General features: G+C 41.9%; 2 protein-coding genes across 6 annotated transcripts; both read left to right on the top strand.

Moving 5' to 3' along the window:
- The first annotated feature begins 686 nt into the window (after positions 1–686).
- On the top strand, positions 687–16,749 carry tfcp2 (transcription factor CP2). Of its 4 annotated transcripts, none has more exons than XM_029426480.1 (17): positions 687–1,035; positions 1,748–1,939; positions 3,081–3,232; positions 3,717–3,793; positions 3,893–3,998; positions 4,671–4,777; positions 4,983–5,135; positions 5,458–5,568; positions 6,119–6,207; positions 9,762–9,810; positions 10,072–10,128; positions 12,728–12,821; positions 13,607–13,697; positions 13,794–13,900; positions 15,293–15,435; positions 15,654–15,705; positions 15,821–16,749. In XM_029426480.1, the coding sequence occupies exons 2-17, from the start codon at positions 1,818–1,820 to the stop codon at positions 15,856–15,858; spliced, it is 1,548 nt and encodes a 515-aa protein (XP_029282340.1). In that variant the 5' UTR covers positions 687–1,035; positions 1,748–1,817; the 3' UTR covers positions 15,859–16,749. The 4 variants fall into 4 exon arrangements, with proteins under 4 accessions (XP_029282340.1, XP_029282339.1, XP_029282338.1 ...); XM_029426479.1 differs by having other exon boundaries at positions 10,072–10,155; XM_029426478.1 differs by having other exon boundaries at positions 10,072–10,191.
- An 838-nt stretch (positions 16,750–17,587) lies between these two features.
- csrnp2 (cysteine-serine-rich nuclear protein 2) lies at positions 17,588–25,919 on the top strand. Of its 2 annotated transcripts, none has more exons than XM_029426466.1 (5): positions 17,588–18,250; positions 21,425–21,597; positions 21,719–21,981; positions 23,671–23,967; positions 24,947–25,919. In XM_029426466.1, the coding sequence occupies exons 2-5, from the start codon at positions 21,438–21,440 to the stop codon at positions 25,793–25,795; spliced, it is 1,569 nt and encodes a 522-aa protein (XP_029282326.1). In that variant the 5' UTR covers positions 17,588–18,250; positions 21,425–21,437; the 3' UTR covers positions 25,796–25,919. The 2 variants fall into 2 exon arrangements, with proteins under 2 accessions (XP_029282326.1, XP_029282325.1); XM_029426465.1 differs by having other exon boundaries at positions 21,425–21,627.
- Positions 25,920–26,513: the final 594 nt, after the last annotated feature.

Raw genomic sequence — 26,513 nt, 5'->3', positions numbered from 1 at the left:
GTTGTTGCAGCAGCACAAGGACGGAAATAAATCATAGGAGGTACATAAACTAAAATTAGAATAGCATAAAAATAGAAACTATACCAGAGCATTTGTAGAAAGATGACATGTGGTGTGATTAATCGCAGCAGAGCCAACAAGTCATGCACATGTGGTACATTATGATATATTATGGGATAGGAGACATAGTATGTGGTGTAGTAATATAGTAGTATAGTATACCATAATGTACTGTATAGTATCGTACAACAATATAACAGTGTATAGTATAACACTAGATAGATTCTTTTGCATTATATATTGAAGCATTGAGTCCTGTTATCTGAAATGTGCTATATAAATTCAATTTGATATTCTATCCAGAAATCATTACTTATATTTAGAAAACATATAATATAATAAATATTACAATAAAAAAGGAATAAGTTAAGAGGGTATTATTATAATAATTATTATTAATAATAATAAAAAGGGAATATTAATAACACTTAATTAAATGATATGGCAAGGTATATAATCAGTCTTGACCTCCAAGTAGGAAATAGAATTTAAAAAAAGTTAATGTTTATAAGTAATATATCTCTTGTAGAAGCAGTAAACTCCCTTCCTCAGCCTCGTGTTGTATCTGCTATAACCGATGGGTGGCGGTAATGAGCCCCCACCTTCTTTGCTCGCACTGTGAAATAACAACACGAAGAAGAACGGTGAAACGGAAGTGACAGCAGCTCCTTCTCCGAGGCTAGATAAACAAACAAAAGCAAGACATTATATTACACATTTTTAGGAATCTGGGCTCATTTTCAAGTGTTTCTATGCATAGATATGTCTAACAGGAATAATTTCCTTCCGTGAATTCCCAATAAGTGAAGGCAAAGAAAGAAAAGAAAGGCTAGCATTAATTGTGCTAAGTTAGCTGGCAGGCTATGTAGTTAGCTTGTAGCTCGTTAGCTCGTCATGTTTATTTTAGTGCTGGGGCGAAGGAGTGCGACATGATGGCGTGAAACTGTCAGCCAGTAGCTACACTCGCAATTAAAGGTATGATATATTTATTTAATTTGATTACGTTATCTATCTATATAAAAAGCGTAGATAATACATATAGTGCCTTTACACAAGCTATGCTCATCTTTGCAGTGCGCTTCAGTATTTTAACACAACACTTAACAAATCAAAATAAACCTATGATTTAATAACCTAAACATTTGTATATATATATATATATATATATATATATATATATATATATATATATATATATATATATATATATATAATATATATATAATATATATATAATATATATATATATATATATATATTATATATATAATATATATAATATATATTATTTATATATATATATATATATATATATATATATATATATATATATATAATCATTTACATCTGGGGTGGAATATATTAAAAACACAAAACCATTGTTTATATCAAACCATTAATCTAGAAAATAATAATAATCAAATATGAAGATAATTGTTAGTTGCAGCCGTATCGCATACTTTATACCATGCAGCTTTATGTTTTATCTGCCTGTGGAAATCTCGTACACTTTCAATGAAATTGTTTCAGAAAATGCATTTGAAGTTCGCACATTAACTGCACGTTGTGCTCGTTCGTAGCGTGGCACAGTTTCTATGACTTAAATAAACTATAATCAGCAGCTCAACTGCTACTTTCATCCACATTCGGTGATACTAAACTTCTTATTTCACTTCCTCCACTAAAGATTGGAAGATTGTGGGAAACTTGGCGCAAGTTTTAACCGGGAACTGCACTGCGATCTCCACGTGGTCACCATGGCGTGGGCTCTGAAGTTGCCTCTCACGGATGAAGTGATTGAGTCGGGTCTGGTCCAGGACTTTGATGCCAGTCTCTCGGGCATCGGGCAGGAGCTTGGTGCCGGGGCGTACAGCATGAGGTACTGCAAACGATGTCATCTGATTCGTGACTTCTTTAAAGACAGACCCAGCGTGATTTAAAGCGTGCTTTATTTGGGGTGACGCCTCCTTCACTCGTCATTTTCTCAAGTTAGTGAAACTCTCACCTGCTTAAGACTTAAATGTCAGCAGTGTGTGTTTTCACTTGACCTATAGCTATAATAGTGTCATTTTATGACTCTTACACTTGCTTTGTAGTTTGTTTCTCATAGTTATTTTTACAGTTTTCTAAATCTCATAATTAGCAGAAGATGTTTTAGCACGTATGTGGAAGACATTGTATGTTTGATATGTTCTAGGATAAGGGAAGTCTTTCTGTCTGATCAGATGTGTTTTAATGTTTCACACCGTAGCTACATGTGAAGAAGGGATCCCAACACTTCACTGTATGAAGTTATAAATACATCTGTGTGCAGATGAATTACAAAGCAGGACACTGCTCACATGAAGAGTCTTTCATGCCAGGTGATGTGGACTTCTCATGTCTCTCCAACATATCCCTGATGCAGATCTCTGCACACAGTTCTGTGCTTCAGTTATTTTGGGCTCTGATTATTAGATTTGTGAGACCAGATGAACATGAAAGATGCGCTCGTGTGGATGTGCTCAGTCTTTCAGTGATGTGAAATCCGTTTAGGTTTTGCTGACTCGGCACTTTGCTGGAGAACGATTCCTCTCCTTTGTGCTCTTTGCTGTCTGGTTAAGTGCTCCGATAACTGATCCTGAACAAGCTGCAAAGTGCTTGTTCCAGAAATGCTCCTGTTGAGAAGAGCAATGACTGGATACCTCGGAATTTAGAAGCCGTTCAGTCTCGAGTGTCGTGTCTCTGTTTGACTTCATCGTTTCTTTCTCATGAGATTGAAAGTAATCAGTTCTAACTGTTCTCTGTTCTTCTCTGTTCTTCTCTGTCTCTGGTCTTCTCTGGTCTTCTCTGGTCTTCTCTGGTCTTCTCTGGTCTTCTCTGGTCTTCTCTGTTCTTCTCTGGTCTTCTCTGGTCTTCTCTGGTCTTCTCTGGTCTTCTCTGGTCTTCTCTGTTCTTCTCTGGTCTTCTCTGTTCTTCTCTGGTCTTCTCTGGTCTTCTCTGGTCTTCTCTGGTCTTCTCTGTTCTTCTCTGTCCTGCAGCGATGTGCTCGCCCTCCCCATCTTCAAACAAGAGGAGTCCAACCTGCCTCCAGACAGCGACAACAAGATCCTTCCCTTCCAGTATGTTCTGTGTGCAGCTACCTCGCCAGCCGTTAAACTGCACGACGAAACACTCACCTACCTCAACCAAGGTGAGCACCGGGACCCCCGCCGCACCGGGACCCCCGCCGCACCGTGTGTGGACTTATTGACTTCAACAGAACGACCTAATAATTCTAGATATCTTATTACTGCAAATCTGCATTGACACATTTAATGATGCTGGAAATTAAAATGGAAATATATTGTAATAAGTTCTGTGGGGTGTTTTTAATACACTGGCACTAGTGATATACTGTATATACGATGGCATAATAGGGCCTATTATTATTATTATCATTATTATTATTATTATTATTATTATTATTATTATTATAATAATAATAATAAATATGTCGGGGTAGGGTGTTAATATTCTGAGAGTTTTACATTTGCGATATAAAACTCTGAGATTGTGTTGTATTGTCTGCAAAACAAAGATGTCGATATTCTGCGTGATTGTGCGTTGAGATCTTTGTGTCTTTGTATCTTTGTATCTTTGTATCCGCTGTATAATCTCTGAGTTTGTCATCGCAGGGCAGTCCTATGAGATTCGAATGCTTGACAATCGGAAAATTGGAGAACTTCCGGAAATCACTGACAAAATGGTGAAGGTGAGAATCCCACAGCGACACGCGACACACGTGCGCAGGTACACGCCTGTTCTACAGTCTGAACATCTGCCTTGTGTTCTCTGTTGACATGGATTTCAGAGCATCCTCCGCGTGGTGTTTCACGACCGGCGGCTTCAGTACACGGAGCACCAGCAGCTGGAGGGCTGGCGCTGGAACCGGCCCGGGGATCGCATCCTCGACCTGGGTGAGCGCTGACCGCAGACGGCCGCTCTGCTTTGTCTCCAGAAGGTTCTGGGTCTTATGTATGAGTTGTGTGTAGAGAATGTTGCTGTGCAGCCTTGTATGTACATTAACCATCTTGTAGTACTTTATTGAATCAGTTGGGCTGTACCGAATTTAATGTATTGTTTTAACATTCAAAGCTTCTATTGAGGTTTTCCAACAAAGATTTGAATGTCTGTCATCACCCTGAAAACAGGGGAAATATATATTTAGTTGTTAAGGTGGTTCTATAATGTAATGTATGCCGCTGCACCACCTCGTTCTTACAGGTGCGTCTCCTTTATGTGCAACAAGCGGGACAGAAAACAGGTTTTTGAGCTCAGTGGATTCTTTCTTCCAATAAATGTTGACTTTTGGACTTTAACTCTGCAGTCATTGGAAATGTTTGGATCCCAGAGTCTGAAACACGCAGCACCTCTGGAGTCTAACTCTACTAATGTTCTAAAGCTAATACTGTTTGTGCAGCCTCGTCTGTATCTGTGCACAAATACTTTAAATGCAATCCATGCAAATAAAAGAATCTGTGCAGCGTTCAGATTGAAATGAGAGTTGAAGTGTTCGGTACAGCCCTGTTGTAAAGACGATGGTTTGCATTAAGAACTCTAACCGCCTGTTTATCGTTGATCCCTTGCAGATATCCCCATGTCCGTCGGTATAATCGACCCCAGGGCTAACCCCACTCAGCTTAACACTGTGGAGTTCCTTTGGGACCCGTCAAAAAGAACCTCAGTTTTTATCCAGGTAGCATGACGAACAACTGTTTGCTGAATTACCGTCAGAGATCTGATGCAATGTATTCTAACCATCATGTGTGATCTCATTCTGCAGCCATTAATTATACTAACGCTACAGTTTTGAATTTATCTGGTCATGTATTGATTTTTTACCGAGTGTTCTGTTCTGTCGTCGTTCTTCCTGTACTGATTTTAAATTGATATTCCTTCAGGTACACTGCATCAGCACAGAGTTCACAATGCGCAAGCATGGAGGAGAAAAGGGCGTTCCTTTCCGGGTCCAGATCGACACGTTCAAAGAGAATGAGAACGAAGAGTACACAGAACACCTGCACTCGGCCTCCTGCCAGGTCAAAGTGTTCAAGGTGAGCGAAGGACAAAGTGACAGAAACAACATCGACTTAAGTTAACATGCACACACAATAATCAGCTGTTTACACCGCCAATGGAAACGAATGTTCCACTAATAATCCCGTTTACATGTTCATGCTCGGATTAATGCAAACGTTTTAAAAGTTCCTCCTTCTTTCCTTCCAGATGTGTGTTGTAGCTTTTATTTTGGACATGCATCTGTAGCTGGTCTACATGACCCGTATCAAATAGTGGAACATTACGCATGTACAGATATTTATTCATGCACTGTAGTGCACACGTTTGTTGTTTCTGACCCCCACCTCAATGTTTCAGCCTAAAGGTGCAGACAGGAAGCAGAAGACTGACCGGGAGAAGATGGAGAAGAGGGCGCCGCAGGAAAAGGAGAAGTACCAGCCCTCCTATGAAACCACAATCCTGACAGAGGTGAGCATATTAGTGAAGAGATGAATGATAAAGATTATTATTATTATTATTGATCCGAAAGGTAAATAAAGAACAATATACTCCTGGGAAAAGATTGTAACAGTCAAAATGTTTTCTTTTTATTATTAAATAATCGTTTAGTCTGTCAAATGTCAGAAAATGGTGGAAACAAAATGCTCCTCACAATTTTCAGAAGCCAAACTAAATATATTCACTCAACAATAATAAACACAGAGAAAAGCATCAAATCCTCACAGAAGCTGATTAGAGTGTATTTGTATTACTGCTTTGCTTTTGGAAATCGTTTGAGAGCAATGATTTAAAACTAGGAAATAGAATAATGGACGACATACAGTCAGAAATTAAATTTACATTACAGTTAATTGAGCGACTTAAAATAAGTGCAAACAATCATGAGGATAAAACTCTGAACTGCGAGAATCCTGCAGCTTCAAATAGGTGAAATCGTGCAGCGTGCAAGTGAAAGCTGCAGCAGGAAGTATTTCTCAGGTTATTTAAGTGCCATAATAACAGTGTCGTTCTCTTGCAGTGCTGTCCCTGGCCTGAGGTCACGTACGTCAGCAACTCCCCGTCTCCGGCCTTCAACAGCACACACAACAGCTTCCCGGTGGCAGAAGGGTTCGAGTGTTTCACACTTTCTGCTAATCTTCAACATTAATGCTGCTCAGCTGGTTTAATGAAAGCATTCGCTTGGTTTTAGAGGCCGACGTTGTTTCATGTCTTGATGTCAATCAGAGTTTCTGTTATATACATTTCTGCAACAGTGTCCCATGAAATATGTCGGCTATAGTAGCTATAGTATAGTACCTATAGTAGCTATAGTATAGTACCTATAGTACCTATAGTATCTATAGTATAGTAGCAACAGTATCTATAGTATAGTATCTATAGTATCTATAGTATAGTAGCAACAGTATCTATAGTATAGTATCTATAGTATGTATAGTATCTATAGTATAGTAGCTATAGTATCTATAGTATAGTAGCAACAGTATCTATAGTATAGTAGCTATAGTATAGTATCTATAGTAGCTATAGTATAGTATCTATAGTAGCTATAGTATAGTATCTATAGTAGCTATAGTATAGTATCTATAGTAGCTATAGTATAGTAGCTATAGTATAGTATCTATAGTAGCTATAGTATAGTAGCTATAGTAGCTATAGTATCTATAGTAGCTATAGTATAGTATCTATAGTAGCTATAGTATAGTATCTATAGTAGCTATAGTATAGTAGCTATAGTAGCTATAGTATCTATAGTATAGTAGCTATAGTATAGTAGCTATAGTATAGTAGCTATAATATCTATAGTAGCTATAGTATCTATAGTAGCTATAGTATAGTAGCTATAGTATAGTAGTATAGTAGCTATAGTATCTATAGTATAGTAGCAACAGTATCTATAGTATAGTAGCTATAGTATCTATAGTATCTATACTATAGTAGCATAGTATAGTATCTATAGTATAGTAGCTATAGTAGCTATAGTAGCTATAGTATAGTATCTATAGTATAGTAGCTATAGTATAGTAGCAACAGTATCTATAGTATAGTAGCTATAGTATCTATACTATAGTAGCATAGTATAGTATCTATAGTATAGTAGCTATAGTAGCTATAGTATCTATAGTATAGTATCTATAGTATCTATAGTATAGTAGCTATAGTAGCTATAGTAGCTATAGTAGCTATAGTATAGTATATAGTAGCTATAATATCTATAGTAAGTAGTAGCTATAGTAGCTATAGTAGCTATAGTATAGTAGCTATAGTATATAGTAGCTATAGTATATAGTATCTATAGTAGCTATAGTATATAGTAGCTATAGTAGCTATAGTATAGTATCTATAGTATAGTAGCTATAGTATAGTAGCTATAGTATAGTAGCTATAGTATAGTATCTATAGTAGCTATAGTATCTATAGTATATATAGTAGCTATAGTATAGTGGCTATAGTATAGTGGCTATAGTATAGTAGCTATAGTATAGTAGCTATAGTATAGTAGCTATAGTATAGTGGCTATAGTATAGTGGCTATAGTATAGTGTATATATAGTAGCTATAGTATAGTGGCTATAGTATAGTGGCTATAGTATAGTGGCTATATAGTAGCTATAGTATAGTGGCTATAGTATAGTGGCTATAGTATAGTGTATATATAGTGGCTATAGTATAGTGGCTATAGTATAGTGGCTATATAGTAGCTATAGTATAGTGGCTATAGTATAGTGTATATATAGTAGCTATAGTATAGTGGCTATAGTATAGTGGCTATATAGTAGCTATAGTATAGTGGCTATAGTATAGTGGCTATAGTATAGTAGCTATAGTACATTTAGTAGCTGTAGTACATATAGTAGCTGTAGTAGCTATAGTAGTTATAGTAGCTACTATAGTATTTGAGCTACTATAGCTAATATAGTATTTTAGCTACTATAGTATTTGAGCTACTATAGTATTTTAGCTACTATAGCTACTATATATTTTAGCTACTATAGTATTTTAGCTACTATAGTGTTTTAGCTACTATAGCTACGATAGTATATAGCTATAGTATCTATACTATAGTAGCATAGTATAGTATCTATAGTATAGTAGCTATAGTAGCTATAGTATCTATAGTATAGTATCTATAGTATCTATAGTATAGTAGCTATAGTAGCTATAGTAGCTATAGTAGCTATAGTATAGTATATAGTAGCTATAATATCTATAGTAAGTAGTAGCTATAGTAGCTATAGTAGCTATAGTATAGTAGCTATAGTATATAGTAGCTATAGTATATAGTAGCTATAGTATATAGTAGCTATAGTAGCTATAGTATAGTATCTATAGTATAGTAGCTATAGTATAGTAGCTATAGTAGCTATAGTATAGTATCTATAGTAGCTATAGTATCTATAGTATATATAGTAGCTATAGTATAGTGGCTATAGTATAGTGGCTATAGTATAGTAGCTATAGTATAGTAGCTATAGTATAGTGGCTATAGTATAGTGGCTATAGTATAGTGGCTATAGTATAGTGGCTATAGTATAGTGTATATATAGTAGCTATAGTATAGTGGCTATAGTATAGTGGCTATAGTATAGTGGCTATATAGTAGCTATAGTATAGTGGCTATAGTATAGTGTATATATAGTGGCTATAGTATAGTGGCTATAGTATAGTGGCTATATAGTAGCTATAGTATAGTGGCTATAGTATAGTGTATATATAGTAGCTATAGTATAGTGGCTATAGTATAGTGGCTATATAGTAGCTATAGTATAGTGGCTATAGTATAGTGGCTATAGTATAGTAGCTATAGTACATTTAGTAGCTGTAGTACATATAGTAGCTGTAGTAGCTATAGTAGTTATAGTAGCTACTATAGTATTTGAGCTACTATAGCTAATATAGTATTTTAGCTACTATAGTATTTGAGCTACTATAGTATTTTAGCTACTATAGCTACTATATATTTTAGCTACTATAGTATTTTAGCTACTATAGTGTTTTAGCTACTATAGCTACGATAGTATTTGAGCTACTATAGTATTTTAGCTACTATAGTATTTGAACTACTATAGCTACTATAGTATTTGAACTACTATAGTATTTGAGCTACTATAGTATTTTAGCTACTATAGTATTTGAACTACTATAGCTACTATAGTATTTGAACTACTATAGTATTTTAGCTACAATAGTATTTGAACTACTATAGTATTTGAACTACTATAGTATTTTAGCTACAGTATAGTATTTTAGCTACAGTATAGTAGCTACTATACTGTAGCTACTATACTGTAGCTACTATACGGCAACGGCAGCAAATTCAGTACCCAATAACGCTACTTCCAAAGCTACTATAGCTACTATACTTTTGGAAGTAGCGTTTTTGGGTACTGAATTTGCTGCCGTTGCCGTGCAGCAAAATGTAGTTAAAGTACTTAAAGTGAAAGTACTGATGTCGCGGGGAATCAGACCCATTGACCGGCGTTCGGAATAAATAATACAGTTTATAGATAGATTTATGAATAGTTTTCTCGCTGATGTAAGTCATAAAGAGGCTTCTATATTACATTCAGACTGTTTGATAACCAGTTATAAACTTCCTGCAGTAAGTTTAATGTGGGTTTCTGTATTGCTCCAAGGTTCTAACACATTGTTCATCCTCTTTAGGAATGGATCCCCCACACACCAGCCGGAGCCGGTGGTTCCGGTAGCAGATGTAAGTAAACGTGCATTTTCACTATCTGGATTCACTGCATGGCCCCCTCCTGCCTCACTGAACCACGGCATATTAATATTGAGAACTGCAAAGCTGACATCTATCTGGGTGTTAAAGCTCTGCCTCCCAGAAGAATCTCTAAGGCGCTTTGTAAACATCATGTAAACAAAGATAAACCTGCCTCGAGGATAAAAGCATTTAATAATGATGAATCAAAAATACAAAGACATGACATCTGAAATATTTTCTGTGCGTTAAAAGGAACCAGCCGGTGATTCAGTGCTTCTTCAGGCTGGATGTTTGGCAGAGGAGGAAGAAGTATTCAGATCTTTTACTGCAGTAAAAGTACTAATGCCACACTGTGAAAATACTCCACTACAAGTAAAAGTCCTGCATTCAAACCCTACTTAAGCTAAAGTATATAAGTATTATCAGCTAAATGTACTTTACCATAAGTAAAAGTACTGATTGCGCAGTAAAATGTAGTTAAAGTATTGATTGTGTGCAGTAAGATGTAGTCAAAGTACTTAAAGTAAAAGTACTTATTGTGCAGTAAATGTTTTATATTATATGTGATGTTCCTGCTGCATTAATGTGTGTTACATGTTCCTGCTGCAGATGTTTTACCTCCTTTATATCCTGTTGGTAGTTTAATGTACACACTGCATCATATTCTATAAGATCATCATGTTTGTATCTTTGTCTCCTGTTTGAACCTCGTGTCTCTAAAATGTAAAAACAGTTTTCAGCTTTGTGACATCATCTTCCAGCTGATCAAGAGGCTTTTTAAAGACTTTATTTATCTGAAGGAGGAGGAGAATCTTCTCATGAAGGAAACTTCATCACAAACATCTGGAGAAACATGTTCAACTGACAGGAAGGAGGAAACTGTGACGAGGAAGTGAAGCTGTCAGATGATGTAGAGGAGGGAGAGTACAAGATGTAGAGGCGATGTAGAGGAGGGAGAGTACAAGATGTAGAGGCGATGTAGAGAGGGAGAGTACAAGATGTAGAGGCGATGTAGAGGAGGGAGAGTACAAGATGTAGAGGCGATGTAGAGGAGGGAGAGTACAAGATGTATCTGAGATGTAGAGGAGGGAGAGTACACGATGTATCTGAGATGTAGAGGAGGGAGAGTACACGATGTATCTGAGATGTAGAGGAGGGAGAGTACAAGATGTAGAGGAGGGAGAGTACAAGATGTAGAGGGGGGAGAGTACAAGATGTATCTGAGATGTAGAGGAGGGAGAGTACACGATGTATCTGAGATGTAGAGGAGGGAGAGTACACGATGTATCTGAGATGTAGAGGAGGGAGAGTACAAGATGTAGAGGAGGGAGAGTACAAGATGTAGAGGGGGGAGAGTACAAGATGTATCTGAGATGTAGAGGAGGGAGAGTACACGATGTATCTGAGATGTAGAGGAGGGAGAGTACACGATGTATCTGAGATGTAGAGGAGGGAGAGTACAAGATGTAGAGGGGGGAGAGTACAAGATGTAGAGGAGGGAGAGTACACGATGTATCTGAGATGTAGAGGAGGGAGAGTACAAGATGTAGAGGAGGGAGAGTACAAGATGTTTCTGAGATGTAGAGGAGGGAGAGTACAAGATGTTTCTGAGATGTAGAGGAGGGAGAGTACAAGATGTATCTGAGATGTAGAGGAGGGAGAGTACAAGATGTAGAGGAGGGAGAGTACAAGATGTATCTGAGATGTAGAGGAGGGAGAGTACAAGATGTTTCTGAGATGTAGAGGAGGGAGAGTACAAGATGTATCTGAGATGTAGAGGAGGGGAGAGTACAAGATGTAGAGGAGGGAGAGTACAAGATGTAGAGGAGATGTAGAGGAGGGAGAGGACAAGATGTAGAGGAGATGTAGAGGAGGGAGAGGACAAGATGTATCTGAGATGTAGAGGAGGGAGAGTACAAGATTGTAGCGACAAGATGTATCTGAGATGTAGAGGAGGGAGAGTACAAGATGTTTCTGAGATGTAGAGGAGGGAGAGTACAAGATGTAGAGGAGGGAGAGTACAAGATGTAGAGGAGATGTAGAGGAGGGAGAGGACAAGATGTAGAGGAGATGTAGAGGAGGGAGAGGACAAGATGTATCTGAGATGTAGAGGAGGGAGAGTACAAGATGTATCTGAGATGTAGAGGAGGGAGAGTACAAGATGTTTCTGAGATGTAGAGGAGGGAGAGTACAAGATGTATCTGAGATGTAGAGGAGGGAGAGTACAAGATGTAGAGGAGGGAGAGTACAAGATGTAGAGGAGATGTAGAGGAGGGAGAGGACAAGATGTATCTGAGATGTAGAGGAGGGAGAGGACAAGATGTAGCTGAGATGTAGAGGAGGGAGAGTACAAGATGTAGAGGAGATGTAGAGGAGGGAGAGGACAAGATGTATCTGAGATGTAGAGGAGGGAGAGTACAAGATGTAGAGGAGATGTAGAGGGGGGAGAGTACACGATGTAGAGGAGATGTAGAGTACACGATGTAGAGGAGATGTAGAGGAGGGAGAGTACACGATGTAGATGAGATGTAGAGGAGTAGAAGTATAAAGGAGTAAAGGATTAGTTATATTCCATCCCTGATATTTGTGCAGATTATCGTGTGATAATTGGAGATGAACAAAGTGAATGTTCCCCACATTATAAGCACGTTACCTGCAGGTTAGCAGGTTAGCAGGTTAACAGGTTAACAGGTTAACAGGTTAACAGGTTAACAGGTTAACAGGTTGTAAAGGTAAATACTTAACAAGTGGAAGTTTGTTTTTCCTGGTTGCATTTTGACGACCTTTGAAGAATCTTTTCATTTTAAAGTCACAGAAGTTATAAGTTATTTCTACATCTTACTATAAGTCACTTCCACAGTCTAACTCTGAGATTCTCTTTGCGACTTCTTGTTTTCGTTCTCCTCAGAACTTGTTGCCCACAGCCACCCCGCAGGACGCACAGCAGTGGCTTCTGAGGAACCGCTTCTCCCCTTTCTGCCGACTCTTCACCAACTTCTCAGGTAAACAGCAGAATAAATTCACTTCAGTACCAAACAGAAGACATCGCCTGAAGCTTGTTCACGTCTCTGTCATTTGTAACATTTTAGTCGACTAATCGATGAGTTATTTTATTATATAGTTATATATATTATTATTATTTATAGTTATTTTCAGGCGTTTGAAGGGTGTATCTCCTTTGGTGTTTTATTATTCGACCTGCCTGCCCAGAGACGAAGAGCAGAACAATTGCAATTAGCTAAATCCTGGGAAGTTAAATCTTTCTTGTGTTTTTATCGGGTTTGTGTTGTTTGTGCGTTGACTCTGACGGAGCGACGCAACAAGACGTTTCAAGACATCGTGGACTTGAAACATGCACAAAGAAAGGACATAGTTTTACTGATCACGGTCTGATGTATCATTTAATGATCGTCTCTTTAGCAACAAACCTCGACACTGAAGGAGATGCGTCATTAATGCAGACAAGAAAACATTTGTACACTTATATTAATAATCAGACCTGCACTCCCTCCCTTCAGGAGTTTCACTGCAGCTGCAGATGTGAATAAATATCCAGCGTCACCTTCACTCAGAGCGATGAACCGTGTTGCAGATTTCATGTGGACCAGAACTCTGGTTTTATTTAGTGTGCAGGCGACAAAGTGAGAGATTTATATATAAAACGTCAGATTCTAACGATGCTTTTGTTTTAGTTTGTTTCTCCACCTGCTTCATGCAAAACCGTAAGATGCATTTAAAAGTCTCTCATCTCGTGCACAGACAAGAACGATGAATGTTTGTGCTGCAGGAGCCGACCTGTTGAAGCTGACCAGAGAGGATGTGATTCAGATCTGTGGGCCGGCGGACGGGATACGACTCTACAACGCACTGAAGGGACGGTGGGTCTTCTTCAGGCGACTCCCCTCTCGCAACATGTCGTCTACTCAAAGGCTGCGGACATTCATGTAGTTATTTTCTCTCCGTGCACTTCCCAGGGTGGTGCGCCCGAGGCTGACCATCTACGTCTGTCAGGAGTCGCAGCAGGCGCGGGAGCAGCAACCCAAACCTGAGAACGGAGACGCTGCCGCCAACACCTTCTTTGGTGTGTGTGTGTGTGTGTGTGTGTGTGTGTGTGTGTGTGTGTGTGTGTGTGTGTGTGTGTGTGTGTGTGTGTGTGTGTGTGTGTGTGTGTGTGTGTGTGTGTGTGTGTGTGTGTGTGTGTGTGTGTGTGTGTTTCGCGCTCGCCGTAGTTCCGACATATGAAACTATACATGGAATCGGAGTTTCGCAATGCATGCTGGGGTGACGGGCGTAGAAAAGTGAGCACCAACTCTACAAGGGCCGCCATATTGGATTTCTTCTCTACTTGTTTACATTGTGTTTAGTCTTCAAGCGTGTCGTAAACAAAGCTACTGCTCTACGATGAGCTCTGAGGCTCTTATGCTTCAGACGTGGAAAGTCGAAGCTTTGGAAGTCTGTTGGTGGATTTCAGAATGGATCTGTGCAGTCAAGAAGACTGGCGATATCAGAAGTGCTTATTGCAGTTGTGTTGCAGGGTAAGCTGTTATAAATATATACCTGACTTGTTATAAAACTCAAGATATAGAAAGTACATTTGTCGATATATAAATCGTAGATAGACTACACACCCCAGGTCCAGTTCAGGATCAGGGAGTCCTTTGTTGGTTTACTTGCATGTAATCCTCTCTTCACAGCTGTGGTCCGTGCTAGCCTTCTGTCTTTCTTCTTTAGTGCGGTTGGAAATGGAAATAGTTTGAACGGGGGCTCGCAGTCGCAATGTTTGCAATCGTGAAGCTCACACTGAGATTCTGCCCATTGATTTATCTCCCCCCCCCTGAACATCCGTTCACCACACAATGTGTCCAAACCCCAGAACTAGAAGAGCGATGATCACACTAAACTAGCTAAACACAATGTAAACACGTATGGAATGAATCCAATATGGCGGCCCTTGTAGAGTTGGTGCTCACTTTTCTACGCCCGCCCCCCCAGCATGCATTGTGTTCCTTTAAGTCCGTCTCTCTGCACGCTTCCTTTAGTTCTGCTCGCGCCTTTTATTCTGTTCTTCAACTTATGTCACACAAGTTGCTGTTGGTTGAGCTTTTAAAGGAAAATGCATCTCTTGCTGTGCACAAACAGAATTCAGTATTTACACAAGTTTAAACCTCCTGAAAGCGCGTTGTTCTCACTCGGGGGGGGGGGGGGGGCCTTTACACCAGAGGTTACAGTAACCTTAACGTCGCTGCTGAACCAGACTCCATTCACAAATCACTCATTTCAAAAGTTGTCTAAGCTTCTTTTTTGATCCAATTACTGCAATTAAATCACGTTTATTTTGGTTTTGTCCAGCGCAGGAACACGAGGAACACGAGGAACACGAGGAACATTGTGTTTTGTGTGAACGACACATTAAGAACAGATTTGAGTTTTTTAAAATGACTATACGTTTCTGTACCTGCTTGTTTTCCTGCAGTGTATCACGCCATTTACCTGGAGGAGCTCACCTCTTCTGAGCTGACGGAGAAGATCGCTCAGCTCTTCAACATCTCACCCCGACTGATCAATCAGATCTTCAAACAGGGACCGACCGGCATCCACGTGCTGGTCAGTGACGAGGTACGTGACCTCCGCTGACCATGTGGCAGATGATGCTCGTTAGCTTGTTGCCCTCCATCATTTCATATATTTGGGATACAAATCTTGTTTATCTTTTGGTGGTGCGTTCAGGTTTGTGGCGGAGAGTTGGGACAAATGTGAGATTTAGCTAAATGTGGAAAAGATATCCCCCCCCCACACGTGTGCGTGTTCAGTGACGTTTCTTCTCTTGTGAACAGATGATCCAGAACTTCCAGGATGAAGTATGTCTCGTGTTGGACACGATGAAAGGTATTGGAGTGATGATTTATGTGTTTCTATATTTAACGTTGAGCCAAGAAGAAGTTCATCATCGTAGGTTTATTTATACCCCCCCCCCCCCCCCCCCCGTTTTCTTTTCTTCCAGATGACACGAATGATGGCTACCACATCATCTTGAAGTGAATACTGAGCAGGAGACCAGCGCTGCTCTCTTCTTTAGACCCGATCCAGTCGGCCCCTCCAGCTTCACATTCCTCGCCGTTCCTGGAACATTTGGGGGGGGGGGGGGCGTCTGGAGGCAGTGAGGAGGAACCCAGCCCTCTCCTCACTTTACCTTATTGTCTTACTTTTGAGGTAGTGACCACCGTGAACAGTGATCTCCTTGTCGCCCTGCCGTCTCCCTCACACGTCCCGTAAAGAGGTTTAGCAGCACGACGGCTGCTGCTGCTATCGCTGGTTGTTTGTTAGCTTAGCATCTGGTGTGCCAAACCTCTGTGCTTCAGAACTGTGTGTCTTCTCAAAACCAATAGTTACTCGGACAGGACTCGACCTTCACTGCTCTTCCTGCAACAAACACAGTCCCCTCAAAGAGCCACCATCAAACGGGAAAGTGTTGGGACGATGTCCGTCTTTCCCAGACTCCCCAACGCTGATCATTGTCGGGTCGAGTGCAGACAGACGCTTCCTGGTGGAGCTCGAATGATGATGGAACCCCGTCTCCACCAGAGCTGTCTGCTGCGTGTGCTTCATGTCAGAGCTGCAAACTAACTTCAACCAGCAGATGTTTGAAATCATCCACCAGCAGTCCCCCGCTTCCCGTCTCCACCAGCGTGTTGAGCTCGATCGTCACGTTCATCGTCTCGGCCGTGTCAACATTATTTGTAAATACATTTCAACATTCTTAAATCATTGGTCACACCAGAGATGCACGAGGAAACATCGTTCTGCATACAGGAAGTCCATCTTTGCATCATCAGCATTATTAAAATACAAACCCATGTACTGCCCGCCATCGATGTCTGTCTCCTTATGTCTGCAAAATAAAAACATTTCATTTCTTTTTTTTAAACAATATCTTTAATGTTCTTGAGCTTTATGTTAAATGTGTGTTTTAACGCTATGAAAGTTTCACGTTTAAGAGAAACTACAGGTTTAAGGTTCAGACGACTCAAATGTTGCAGACGGAAAAGTAAAACATTTATAATAATATATATAATATATAATATAATATAATATGAATGGAAACATCACGAGCTCGCTGCTGCAAGCTATTTAAAATCACTCTGGATCTACTTTCTTTAAAGAAAGGAGATCCAGAGGTGGAACAAGTGTTCACACATTCAGAAACACTAGTCCTAGTATATTAACATCAAAATGTTCTTAAAGTCCAGAATAGTGTAAGTTACATTATTGTATTATAAATGAATTATTAATGTGTTGATCACTTTAATGTTGCAGCTGGAAGTTTAACCTATAATAATGATAATTAATATGTTGATTTAAATCTGAAAAGTAGCTATGAGTAGTATAATAGACTAGAAGTATAAATATTGGTACGATAGAAGCAGACCTTATAAATAAGGAAATGCTAATGATGGAGTAATATTAATATTTTCACACAGCTTTCCCTTCGATGGACAGATGTGAAGGCTTACCTGCAGTCAGTGTTGCCATGGAAACTGTATCTTTAACACAGTAATAATAATGATATTAATAATAATGTTATATATTGCGACTCGGATGGAGTCAGGGTTATGTTAAACACCATCCATAACAAGATGCTGTCACATTCTGCACGTCTGTTTCTGCACAACATGAACAAAGAAGATAATAAGGGGAAGAAACTCCATTTCCCAGCATGCTCCGGCGCAGGGCATGCCTGTGATGTCACAATAAGTATATATACGGCTACAGGGGGAGAATTTCTTCCTCCATTGTTACATTGTAACAAACGGGGCCGGGGCGGAACGAGAAGAACCTGAAGGCGTCTTCTCGTTTCTACATCTGCAACGTTCTCACCGACGGAGAGAAGTCCCAAATCTGAAGAAGAGGAAGAGGAAGAGGAAGAAGAAGAAGAAGTAGTAAGCACCGCCGACCGAAGCGCCCCGGTGAGCAGGATAAGCGAACACAGATGTCAGCGGATTTCTCCATCGCAGCTCCTCTCCACCAGATAAGACTCGTTCGTGTTATTGATGCACAGAATCGTTGGGAGATAAATCTCAGCTGGTCACATGACGCCCCCGCTGTGCTTCTCTCAGGGGCGTGCAGCAGCTCGCGCACACAGATCCGGCTTTCTTCGGGAGCGTTCACTGTGCAGAACAATGAGCATGGAGCATAAGTAGCCTCGTACAGTCGGGTAGAAGTGTTGCACGTTGACAAGCTTCCACACACACACACACACACACACACACACACACACACACACACACACACTGCTCCACGGGCTGCAGTCTGGGGACGTTGTGGAGACACACACACACACACACAGGGCGTTGGGAGATTGATGAGCAGCTCGCATTGGAGAGAGGAGCGACCTGCGAGCTGCTTGGAACAAGGGTCCCTGCTTCTGCCCCAGGTAGGAGGGTTTAGTATTTCATTATGTGTGTGTGTGTGTGTGTGTGTGTGTGTGTGTGTGTGTGTGTGTGTGTGTGTGTGTGTGTGTGTGTGTGTGTGTGTGTGTGTGTGTGTGTGTGTGTTTATATGTGTAATAATGGGAAAGGGCGGTTGAGCCTTCGTCAGACTGCTCATTTCCTCCCCCAACACTCTGCATGCACACAGTTGCACCCCCCCCCCCCTGTCCCTGCAGGTACAGCCTGTGTGTCAGTAGTCTGAAGCACAGGCCTTCTGCCAGGCCTCTCCTGGAGTCTCCAGGTGCACCATGGGTCACGTTCATCATGCTATAAGCACACGAGCATCTTCACTGGAGGTGTGAGGCTTTGCAGCCCCTCCAGGTGTGTTCATTTATTCTGAACGGTTTATCATTCGCTCTGTGAACTGTGCGTCCCAGTTCCTCAAAGTCCAACATGACGTCTTTAAAGGTTTAGTTTGGTCACTTTAATATGAAACAAAGAACAGCAGCAACATGCAGACAGCAGGTCTGCATGTTACTGCTGAGTGATGAAGAAGCTTCTTCATCACTCAGCAGGTCTGCATGTTACAGCAGAGTGATGAAGAAGCTTCTTCATCACTCAGCAGGTCTGCATGTTGCTGCTGAGTGATGAAGAAGCTTCTTCATCACTCAGCAGGTCTGCATGTTGCTGCTGAGTGATGAAGAAGCTTCTTCTCACTCTGCTGTAACAACATGAACATCTTGAAGACTTCACTCCTCACACAGAGGAGTCTGCAGAGTGCAGAACACAGAGAGTCCTGACACACGTCAGTTCCTCTGCTTCCAGAGTGTGTCAGTGAAGTATCCTGCTACATGACATCATCATCATCATCATCATCATCATCATCATCGCATCATCATCATCATCATCATCATCATCATCATCATCATCATCATCATCATCATCATCATCGCTCTGTTCTACCACCCATCTGCAGCATGTTGCAAAGTTACTGTGTTCGTCTGGAGCATCACACACACACACACACACAACAGAACACACACAACAGAACACACACAACAGAACACACACACACACACACACAACAGAACACACACACAACAGAACACACACACTCACACACAACAGAACACACACACAACAGAACACACACACACACACGACAGAACACACACACACAACAGAACACACACACAACAGAACACACACGCGCACACACACACAACAGAACACACACACACACACAACAGAACACACACACACACAACAGAACACACACACACAACAGAACACACACACAACAGAACACACATGCACACACACACACACACACTACAGAACACACGCACACACACACGCACACACAACAGAACACACACACAACAGAACACACACACACTCACACACAACAGAACACACACACAACAGAACACACACACACAACAGAACACACACACAACAGAACACACACGCACACACACACACACACTACAGAACACACGCACACACACACGCACACACAACAGAACACACACACAACAGAACACACACACTCACACACAACAGAACACACGCACACACACACACACAACAGAACACACAAACACACACACACAACAGAACACACACAAACAACAGAACACACACACACAACAGAACACACACACACACACACACACACCACACACACACACACAACAGAACACACACACTCACACACAACAGAACACACACAACAGAACACACACACACAAACAGAACACACACACACACTCACACACAACAGAACACACACACAACAGAACACACACAACAGAACACACACACACACACACACACAACAGAACACACACACACACACACACACACAACAGAACCACACACACACACTCCACAACAACAGAACACACACACAACAGAACACACACCACAACACACACCACACATACAACAGAACACACACACACACACACACAACAGAACACACACACACACACACACAAGAACACACACACACACACACAACAGAACAGAACACACACACACACACACAACACACAACACAACAACACACACAACAACAACACCACACACACACACAGAACACACCACACACACACACACACACACAACACACACACACAACAGACCACACAACACAACACACAACAGAACACCACACACTCACACACAACAGAACACACACACAACAGAAACAACAAACACACACACAACCGAACACACACACACACACACACACAGCACCACACACAACAGACACACACACACACACAACAGAACACACACACGCACCACACACAAGAACACACCACAGAACACACACACACACACACAGAACACACACACACAACACAACACACACACAACAGAAACACACACAGAACAACAGCAGCACACAACACACACACACCACACACACACAACAGCACCACCTCACACACAGTGACACACACACACACACAACACAACACAACACACACAGAACACACACACACACACACACACACACACAACAGAACACACACACACACTCACACAACAGTGAGTGTGTGTGTGTGTGTGTGTGTGTGTGTGTGTGTACTTCATACACAATGTTTAATGAATAAGAAACTATAAAACGTGCTGTGTGTGTTTATATATGGAGATATGACTTTAATCTTAATTACTCTGAATATAAAGTGGAAACATTTAAAAGTTGATATCGGTCGATGCAGTTTGACCACAGACTTAAGGACAGACCATAATATGACACCCGGCTCTCGTTGACCTTGTGTGACCTCGACCTGCTGCTGTGTTTGAACCTCGGCGAGAAAAGAGACGCCTAAACCCTGCTTACCTAGTTGCCATGGAGACGTTTCTACACTCGATGGTTTCTATGTGTGTGTGTGTGTGTGTGTGTGTGGGAGGGGGGGCGTACAGATGAAAGGAGGCCACGTCAGCTTTTTACATTTTAAATTAAAACAACATTAGTAAAAAGATGTTGCGTCTCAGCTTTCAATGTTTAGTCACTTCGACATGAAACAAAACGGAGACAATTAATCGATTATTAAAATAGTTTTTAATAATTATTCTCCTGTCGACGGACTTATTGCAGCTCTTTTCTCGTGACTGTTCTCCCGCCCCCCCCCCGCTGACCTCATGCTGCTCTGTGTCCTCAGACAGTGAGTTTCCATGGAGGCAGGTTCGTCCCTCAGCCTCAAACGCAGATATGAAGAGGTGGACCACAGCTCTCCATTCTCCACTCCTAAAGACTCTGACGAGGACATCTCCAGCAGCGACAGCGCGGACAGCTGCGACAGCCTCAACCCCCCCTCCAGCGCTACATTTACCCGTAAGGAACAGCAGGAGACACTCCTTAAAGGCAATACACTCTAAAACACACTCAAACGATTATTATGTGAAGCATTGAATGCCTCGTGTGTAACATGTCCTCCTCTTCTCTCCCACCTCAGCCACCTCCATCCTCAGACAGCACAAGCCGTCTCCGGGGGGGAAGCGGGTGCGTTTCGATGTGGTGACGGTGTACTACTTCCCCCGGCGGCAGGGCTTCACCAGCGTGCCCAGCCAGGGGGGCAGCTCCCTGGGCATGGCCCGGCACCACTCCTCCATCAGACGCTACACGCTGGGCGAGTTCGCCCGCGAGCAGGAGAGCAGCCACCGGCACACTCTGCAGCAGCACCTGCGCCAGGAGAAGCTCAACGCCCGCAAGATGAAGGTGAGTCACGTTTCACCTGGGGGGGCAGTGTGTACACACCTTTTATTCACCGAGAGAATGTGTTTGTAGGGCTGCAGATGAAGATTATTATCGATGAATCATTTATTCTCCAGATATTCACTTGAATAACTTTCATGTTTATGGTGAGAATGAAAGACATCATGGAGCAGAAGTTCCTCATCATCTCACAACGATTTACCTCAGTGGGGAGCAGAACATGCAGAAAGGTTCCTGCAGAGATGTCTTTCAATGTTCAGCCTCTCAAATCTGGAGATCTGCTGCGTCTCTGTTTTATATTAAAGTGACAAAACAAGACTTTTAAAGACGTTTAAAGACTTTTAAAGACTTTTAAAGACGTTTAAAGACTTTTAAAGACGTTTAAAGACGTTTAAAGACATTTAAAGACTTTTAAAGACTTTTAAAGACTTTTAAAGACGTTTAAAGACTTTTAAAGACGTTTAAAGACTTTTAAAGACTTTTAAAGACGTTTAAAGACTTTTAAAGACGTTTAAAGACTTTTAAAGACGTTTAAAGACTTTTAAAGACGTTTAAAGACGTTTAAAGACTTTTAAAGACGTTTAAAGACGTTTAAAGACATTTAAAGATGTTTAAAGACTTTTAAAGATGTTTAAAGACTTTTAAAGACGTTTAAAGACTTTTAAAGACGTTTAAAGACATTTAAAGATATTAAAGACGTTTAAAGACTTTTAAAGACGTTTAAAGACTTTTAAAGACGTTTAAAGACTTTTAAAGACGTTTAAAGACATTTAAAGATGTTTAAAGACTTTTAAAGATGTTTAAAGACTTTTAAAGACGTTTAAAGACTTTTAAAGACGTTTAAAGACGTTTAAAGACGTTTAAAGACTTTTAAAGACTTTTAAAGACGTTTAAAGACGTTTAAAGACTTTTAAAGACTTTTAAAGACGTTTAAAGACGTTTAAAGACTTTTAAAGACTTTTAAAGACGTTTAAAGACTTTTAAAGACTTTTAAAGATGTTTAAAGACGTTTAAAGACTTTTAAAGACTTTTAAAGACGTTTAAAGACTTTTAAAGACTTTTAAAGACGTTTAAAGACATTTAAAGACTTTTAAAGACGTTTAAAGACTTTTAAAGACGATTAAAGACTTTTAAAGACTTTTAAAGACGTTTAAAGACATTTAAAGACATTAAAGATATTTAAAGACATTTTTAAAGACGTTTAAAGACGTTTAAAGACATTTAAAGACATTTAAAGACATTTTTAAAGACGTTTAAAGACATTTAAAGACATTTAAAGACGTTTAAAGACATTTAAAGACGTTTAAAGACATTTAAAGACTTTTAAAGACGTTTAAAGACATTTAAAGACATTTAAAGACATTTAAAGACGTTTAAAGACGTTTAAAGACATTTAAAGACATTTAAAGACGTTTAAAGACATTTAAAGACTTTTAAAGACGTTTAAAGACATTTAAAGACTATGTGAACTAAAATGAAAGCTGTATAAAAGAAATTACAATACTTATGAATAAATACTATATAAATATAAATATGTACAATATTTGTGGATTAAAATGAGCGAGCTGTGCAGGTGAAGCTGTGCAGGTGAAGCTGTGCAGGTGAAGCTGTGCAGGTGAAGCCTTTAGAATAATGATCTTGCACTTGAGTTTTAAATGTCTCTTACTGTTCTGCACTAACTGTCGTCCACAGCTGACGAGGAACGGCACGGTGGAGTGCGCTCAGGCCGACCTGCTGACTCTGGAGGACGTGTCTGACGAGGACCTGGACGTGGACGGGGTGGAGGTGGACGACTGCTTTTTCCTCCAGCCGCTGCCCACAAAGCGCCGCCGAGCCCTCCTGAGAGCCTCTGGCATCGCCCGCATCGACGCTCGGGAGAAAGCGGAGCTCAGGACCATCCGCCTGTCGAGGGAGGAGTGCGGCTGCGACTGCCGCCTGTACTGCGACCCCCGGCACTGCGGCTGCAGCCAGGCCGGCATCAAGTGCCAGGTGAGGACTGCGTCTGTGTGCAGGAGGCAGCGCTCTCTGCTCAACACTGAAACTTTAGTCTTTAGTCTCACAGAAGAAGAAGAAGCTGTAAATAATGAAGACCCTGTCTCTGTCTGTCTCTCTCTGTCTGCCTGTGTGTCTGTCTGTCTGTGTGTCTGTCTGTCTCTCTGTCTGTCTGTGTGTCTGTCTTTCTGTCTGTCTGTCTGTCTGTCTGTTTCTCTGTCTTTCTGTGTGTCTGTCTGTCTGTCTGTCTGTCTTTCTGCCTGTCTGCCTGTCTGTCTGTCTGCCTGTGTGTCTGTCTGCCTGTGTGTCTGTGTGTCTTTCTGTCTGTGTGTCTGTCTGTCTGTCTGTGTGTCTGTCTGTCTGCCTGTGTGTGTCTGTGTGTCTTTCTGTCTGTCTGTCTGTGTGTCTGTCTGTCTGCCTGTGTGTCTGTCTGTCTTTCTTTCTGTCTGTGTGTCTGTCTGTCTGTTTCTCTGTCTGTCTGTCTGCCTGTCTGTCTGTCTGCCTGTGTGTCTGTCTGCCTGTGTGTCTGTGTGTCTTTCTGTCTGTGTGTCTGTCTGTCTGTCTGTGTGTCTGTCTGTCTGCCTGTGTGTGTCTGTGTGCGACACACGAAGGTTTCACTTTCATTAACATTGTGGATAGGGCATTTGTGCTGCGTTCATGTGTTGTCAGAATAATCGGAAGAATGAGTTCCTCACTGGAAAAATTCCCTTGAACGCCTCCAGAAAGCTCAACAGACATGTAGTGTTGTTTAAACGCTCTGAGTAATAAAGTAAAACACATCCTCTTTGTAGTTCATGTTGTTTCCACATCACGACTGAAGTCTGAAGAACGACTTCCTAACACGGAGCTCAGAGGAGGAGAACATGAAGGCAGCGTTGGCCTTGAGTGGGAGGAAGTAGAACTTCTCCACCCGACTTGTTATCTCTCTGTTCCTTCATGTGTCTTCAGTGACTAAAGTGTTTCTCTTCCCCCGCAGGTGGATCGAATGTCGTTCCCGTGCGGCTGCTCTCGGGACGGCTGTGGAAACGCAGCGGGCCGCATCGAGTTCAACCCTCTGCGTGTCAGAACGCACTACCTGCACACCATCATGAAGCTGGACCTGGAGAAGAGGAGGATGCTCCTACAAGGCGCCGGGGACCAGTATGCTGAATCTGACCACATGTCCTCCCCCTCCTCCTGCCCCACCTCTCCCGCCCTCTCCTCAGCCGCTGGCCTGGACTCGGAACTGGAGGAGAGCGAGGCACAGATGGTGGTGGAGGTTCAGGATCTCCTGGCAGAGCAGGACATCCTGGAGCGGGAGAACGAGACAGCCGTGTTGCACCTGCAGAGCGCGGAGGAGCAGGAGAGGAGGGAGCGGGAGGAGGCGGAGGGGGAGGAGCTGGGAGCCGGGGGCCTCACGGAGCAACCTCTCTGCCTGCTGCCCGAGCAGGCCGACGTGGAGCAGGTCCTTCTGCAGGGGCCGTTCCCCACAGGGACCACGGTGCTCTGCATCACTGACAACCAGGAGGAGAGCCCCTCTGAGCTCCTCAAAGACTCCTCGTCTCTGCTCTACTACCAGCTCAGCCCCATCGAGCCGGGAGCCTTCGAGCCCCGAGCGGAGGAGGAGGAGGAACAAGATGAGAGCCTGGCGGAGTCGGGAGGAGAGAAGCCCGACGAGAGGAGCTGCAGGCAGAGTTTGGGGAAGTCTCTGAGCGACGTGATGCTGTGCTCGGAGGAGTGCGTGGCGGCCGTGGAGCAGAGCCTCCCTGAAGGCCCGTGCCAGCGGGAGTCGTGCGCGGAGTCGTGCGCGGAGGCGACGGTGAACCCGATGCCGCCTGAAGTTTAGCTCCAGCTGCTCTGCAGATGTTTTGCACAATAGCTTCATCCAAGATGAAAAAAGATAATTACACATTTCACATTTATTACTGCTATCATCCAGAATTATTACAGGTTGCAATGTCCTTGTGTGGAGAGGGGGGGGGGGGTGCTGAAAGCACATACAGATCACTCCCCAGGAGTGGATGCAGTTAAAAGTCGAATTTGTGTTTAATTCTGTCGGGGTGGGGGGGGGGTTTGGCGATGAATGCGGCCTTAAAGGAGAAACATGAAAACACTCGCGTGCAGGAGGCGATGAGAACGTGCAGAACGTCGTGCTTCGCTCGTTTCCTGCGTAGCGACAGAAAACACGGCGTGTGGACGCTGACCAGCCTTTGGTGACGTATAAAGTTATATTATCAACACGTGCGTACGACGCTGCTGAGTTTAGAGGGCAATCCTCGTGCTGTAGTCGCCTCCACCGCTGAAAATAGACCTAATAATCCTGGAAATACTTGTTTGTGTGCTGTACACTGCGATGTGCACCACGGAGCCGAGGCTGCTTCTGGACGCACGTCGTGAGGTGAGGGCGGCGGCTGCGATGACAGCAGACTGGCCGTAGCTGCCGCTCGTGCAAACGCAGTCCATGTCAACGAAAAGAAAGCGAGTTAACCTGTAGTTACACCGCCGATGATATTACTTCTTCTTTCTTTGAGTAACGTGTGTTTCGTGGATTAGATGATGTTGGT

This window comes from Cottoperca gobio, unplaced genomic scaffold (genome assembly GCF_900634415.1).
Source record: "Cottoperca gobio unplaced genomic scaffold, fCotGob3.1 fCotGob3_189arrow_ctg1, whole genome shotgun sequence".
NCBI classification, from domain to species: domain Eukaryota; kingdom Metazoa; phylum Chordata; class Actinopteri; order Perciformes; family Bovichtidae; genus Cottoperca; species Cottoperca gobio.
This window is presented reverse-complemented; position numbering and strand designations above follow the sequence as displayed.

Bases quoted from the DNA above. Each gene is read 5' to 3' on its own strand.
- tfcp2 (XM_029426478.1), top strand. From the start codon at position 1,818: ATGGCGTGGGCTCTGAAGTTGCCTCTCACGGATGAAGTGATTGAGTCG. The intron at 9,811-10,071 runs GTAAGTAAACGT...GTGCGTTAAAAG, and splicing joins CGGTGGTTCCGGTAGCAGAT to GAACCAGCCGGTGATTCAGT. The intron at 13,901-15,292 runs GTGTGTGTGTGT...GTTTTCCTGCAG, and splicing joins TGCCGCCAACACCTTCTTTG to TGTATCACGCCATTTACCTG.
- csrnp2 (XM_029426465.1), top strand. From the start codon at position 21,438: ATGGAGGCAGGTTCGTCCCTCAGCCTCAAACGCAGATATGAAGAGGTG. The intron at 21,982-23,670 runs GTGAGTCACGTT...TGTCGTCCACAG, and splicing joins TCAACGCCCGCAAGATGAAG to CTGACGAGGAACGGCACGGT. The intron at 23,968-24,946 runs GTGAGGACTGCG...CTTCCCCCGCAG, and splicing joins AGGCCGGCATCAAGTGCCAG to GTGGATCGAATGTCGTTCCC.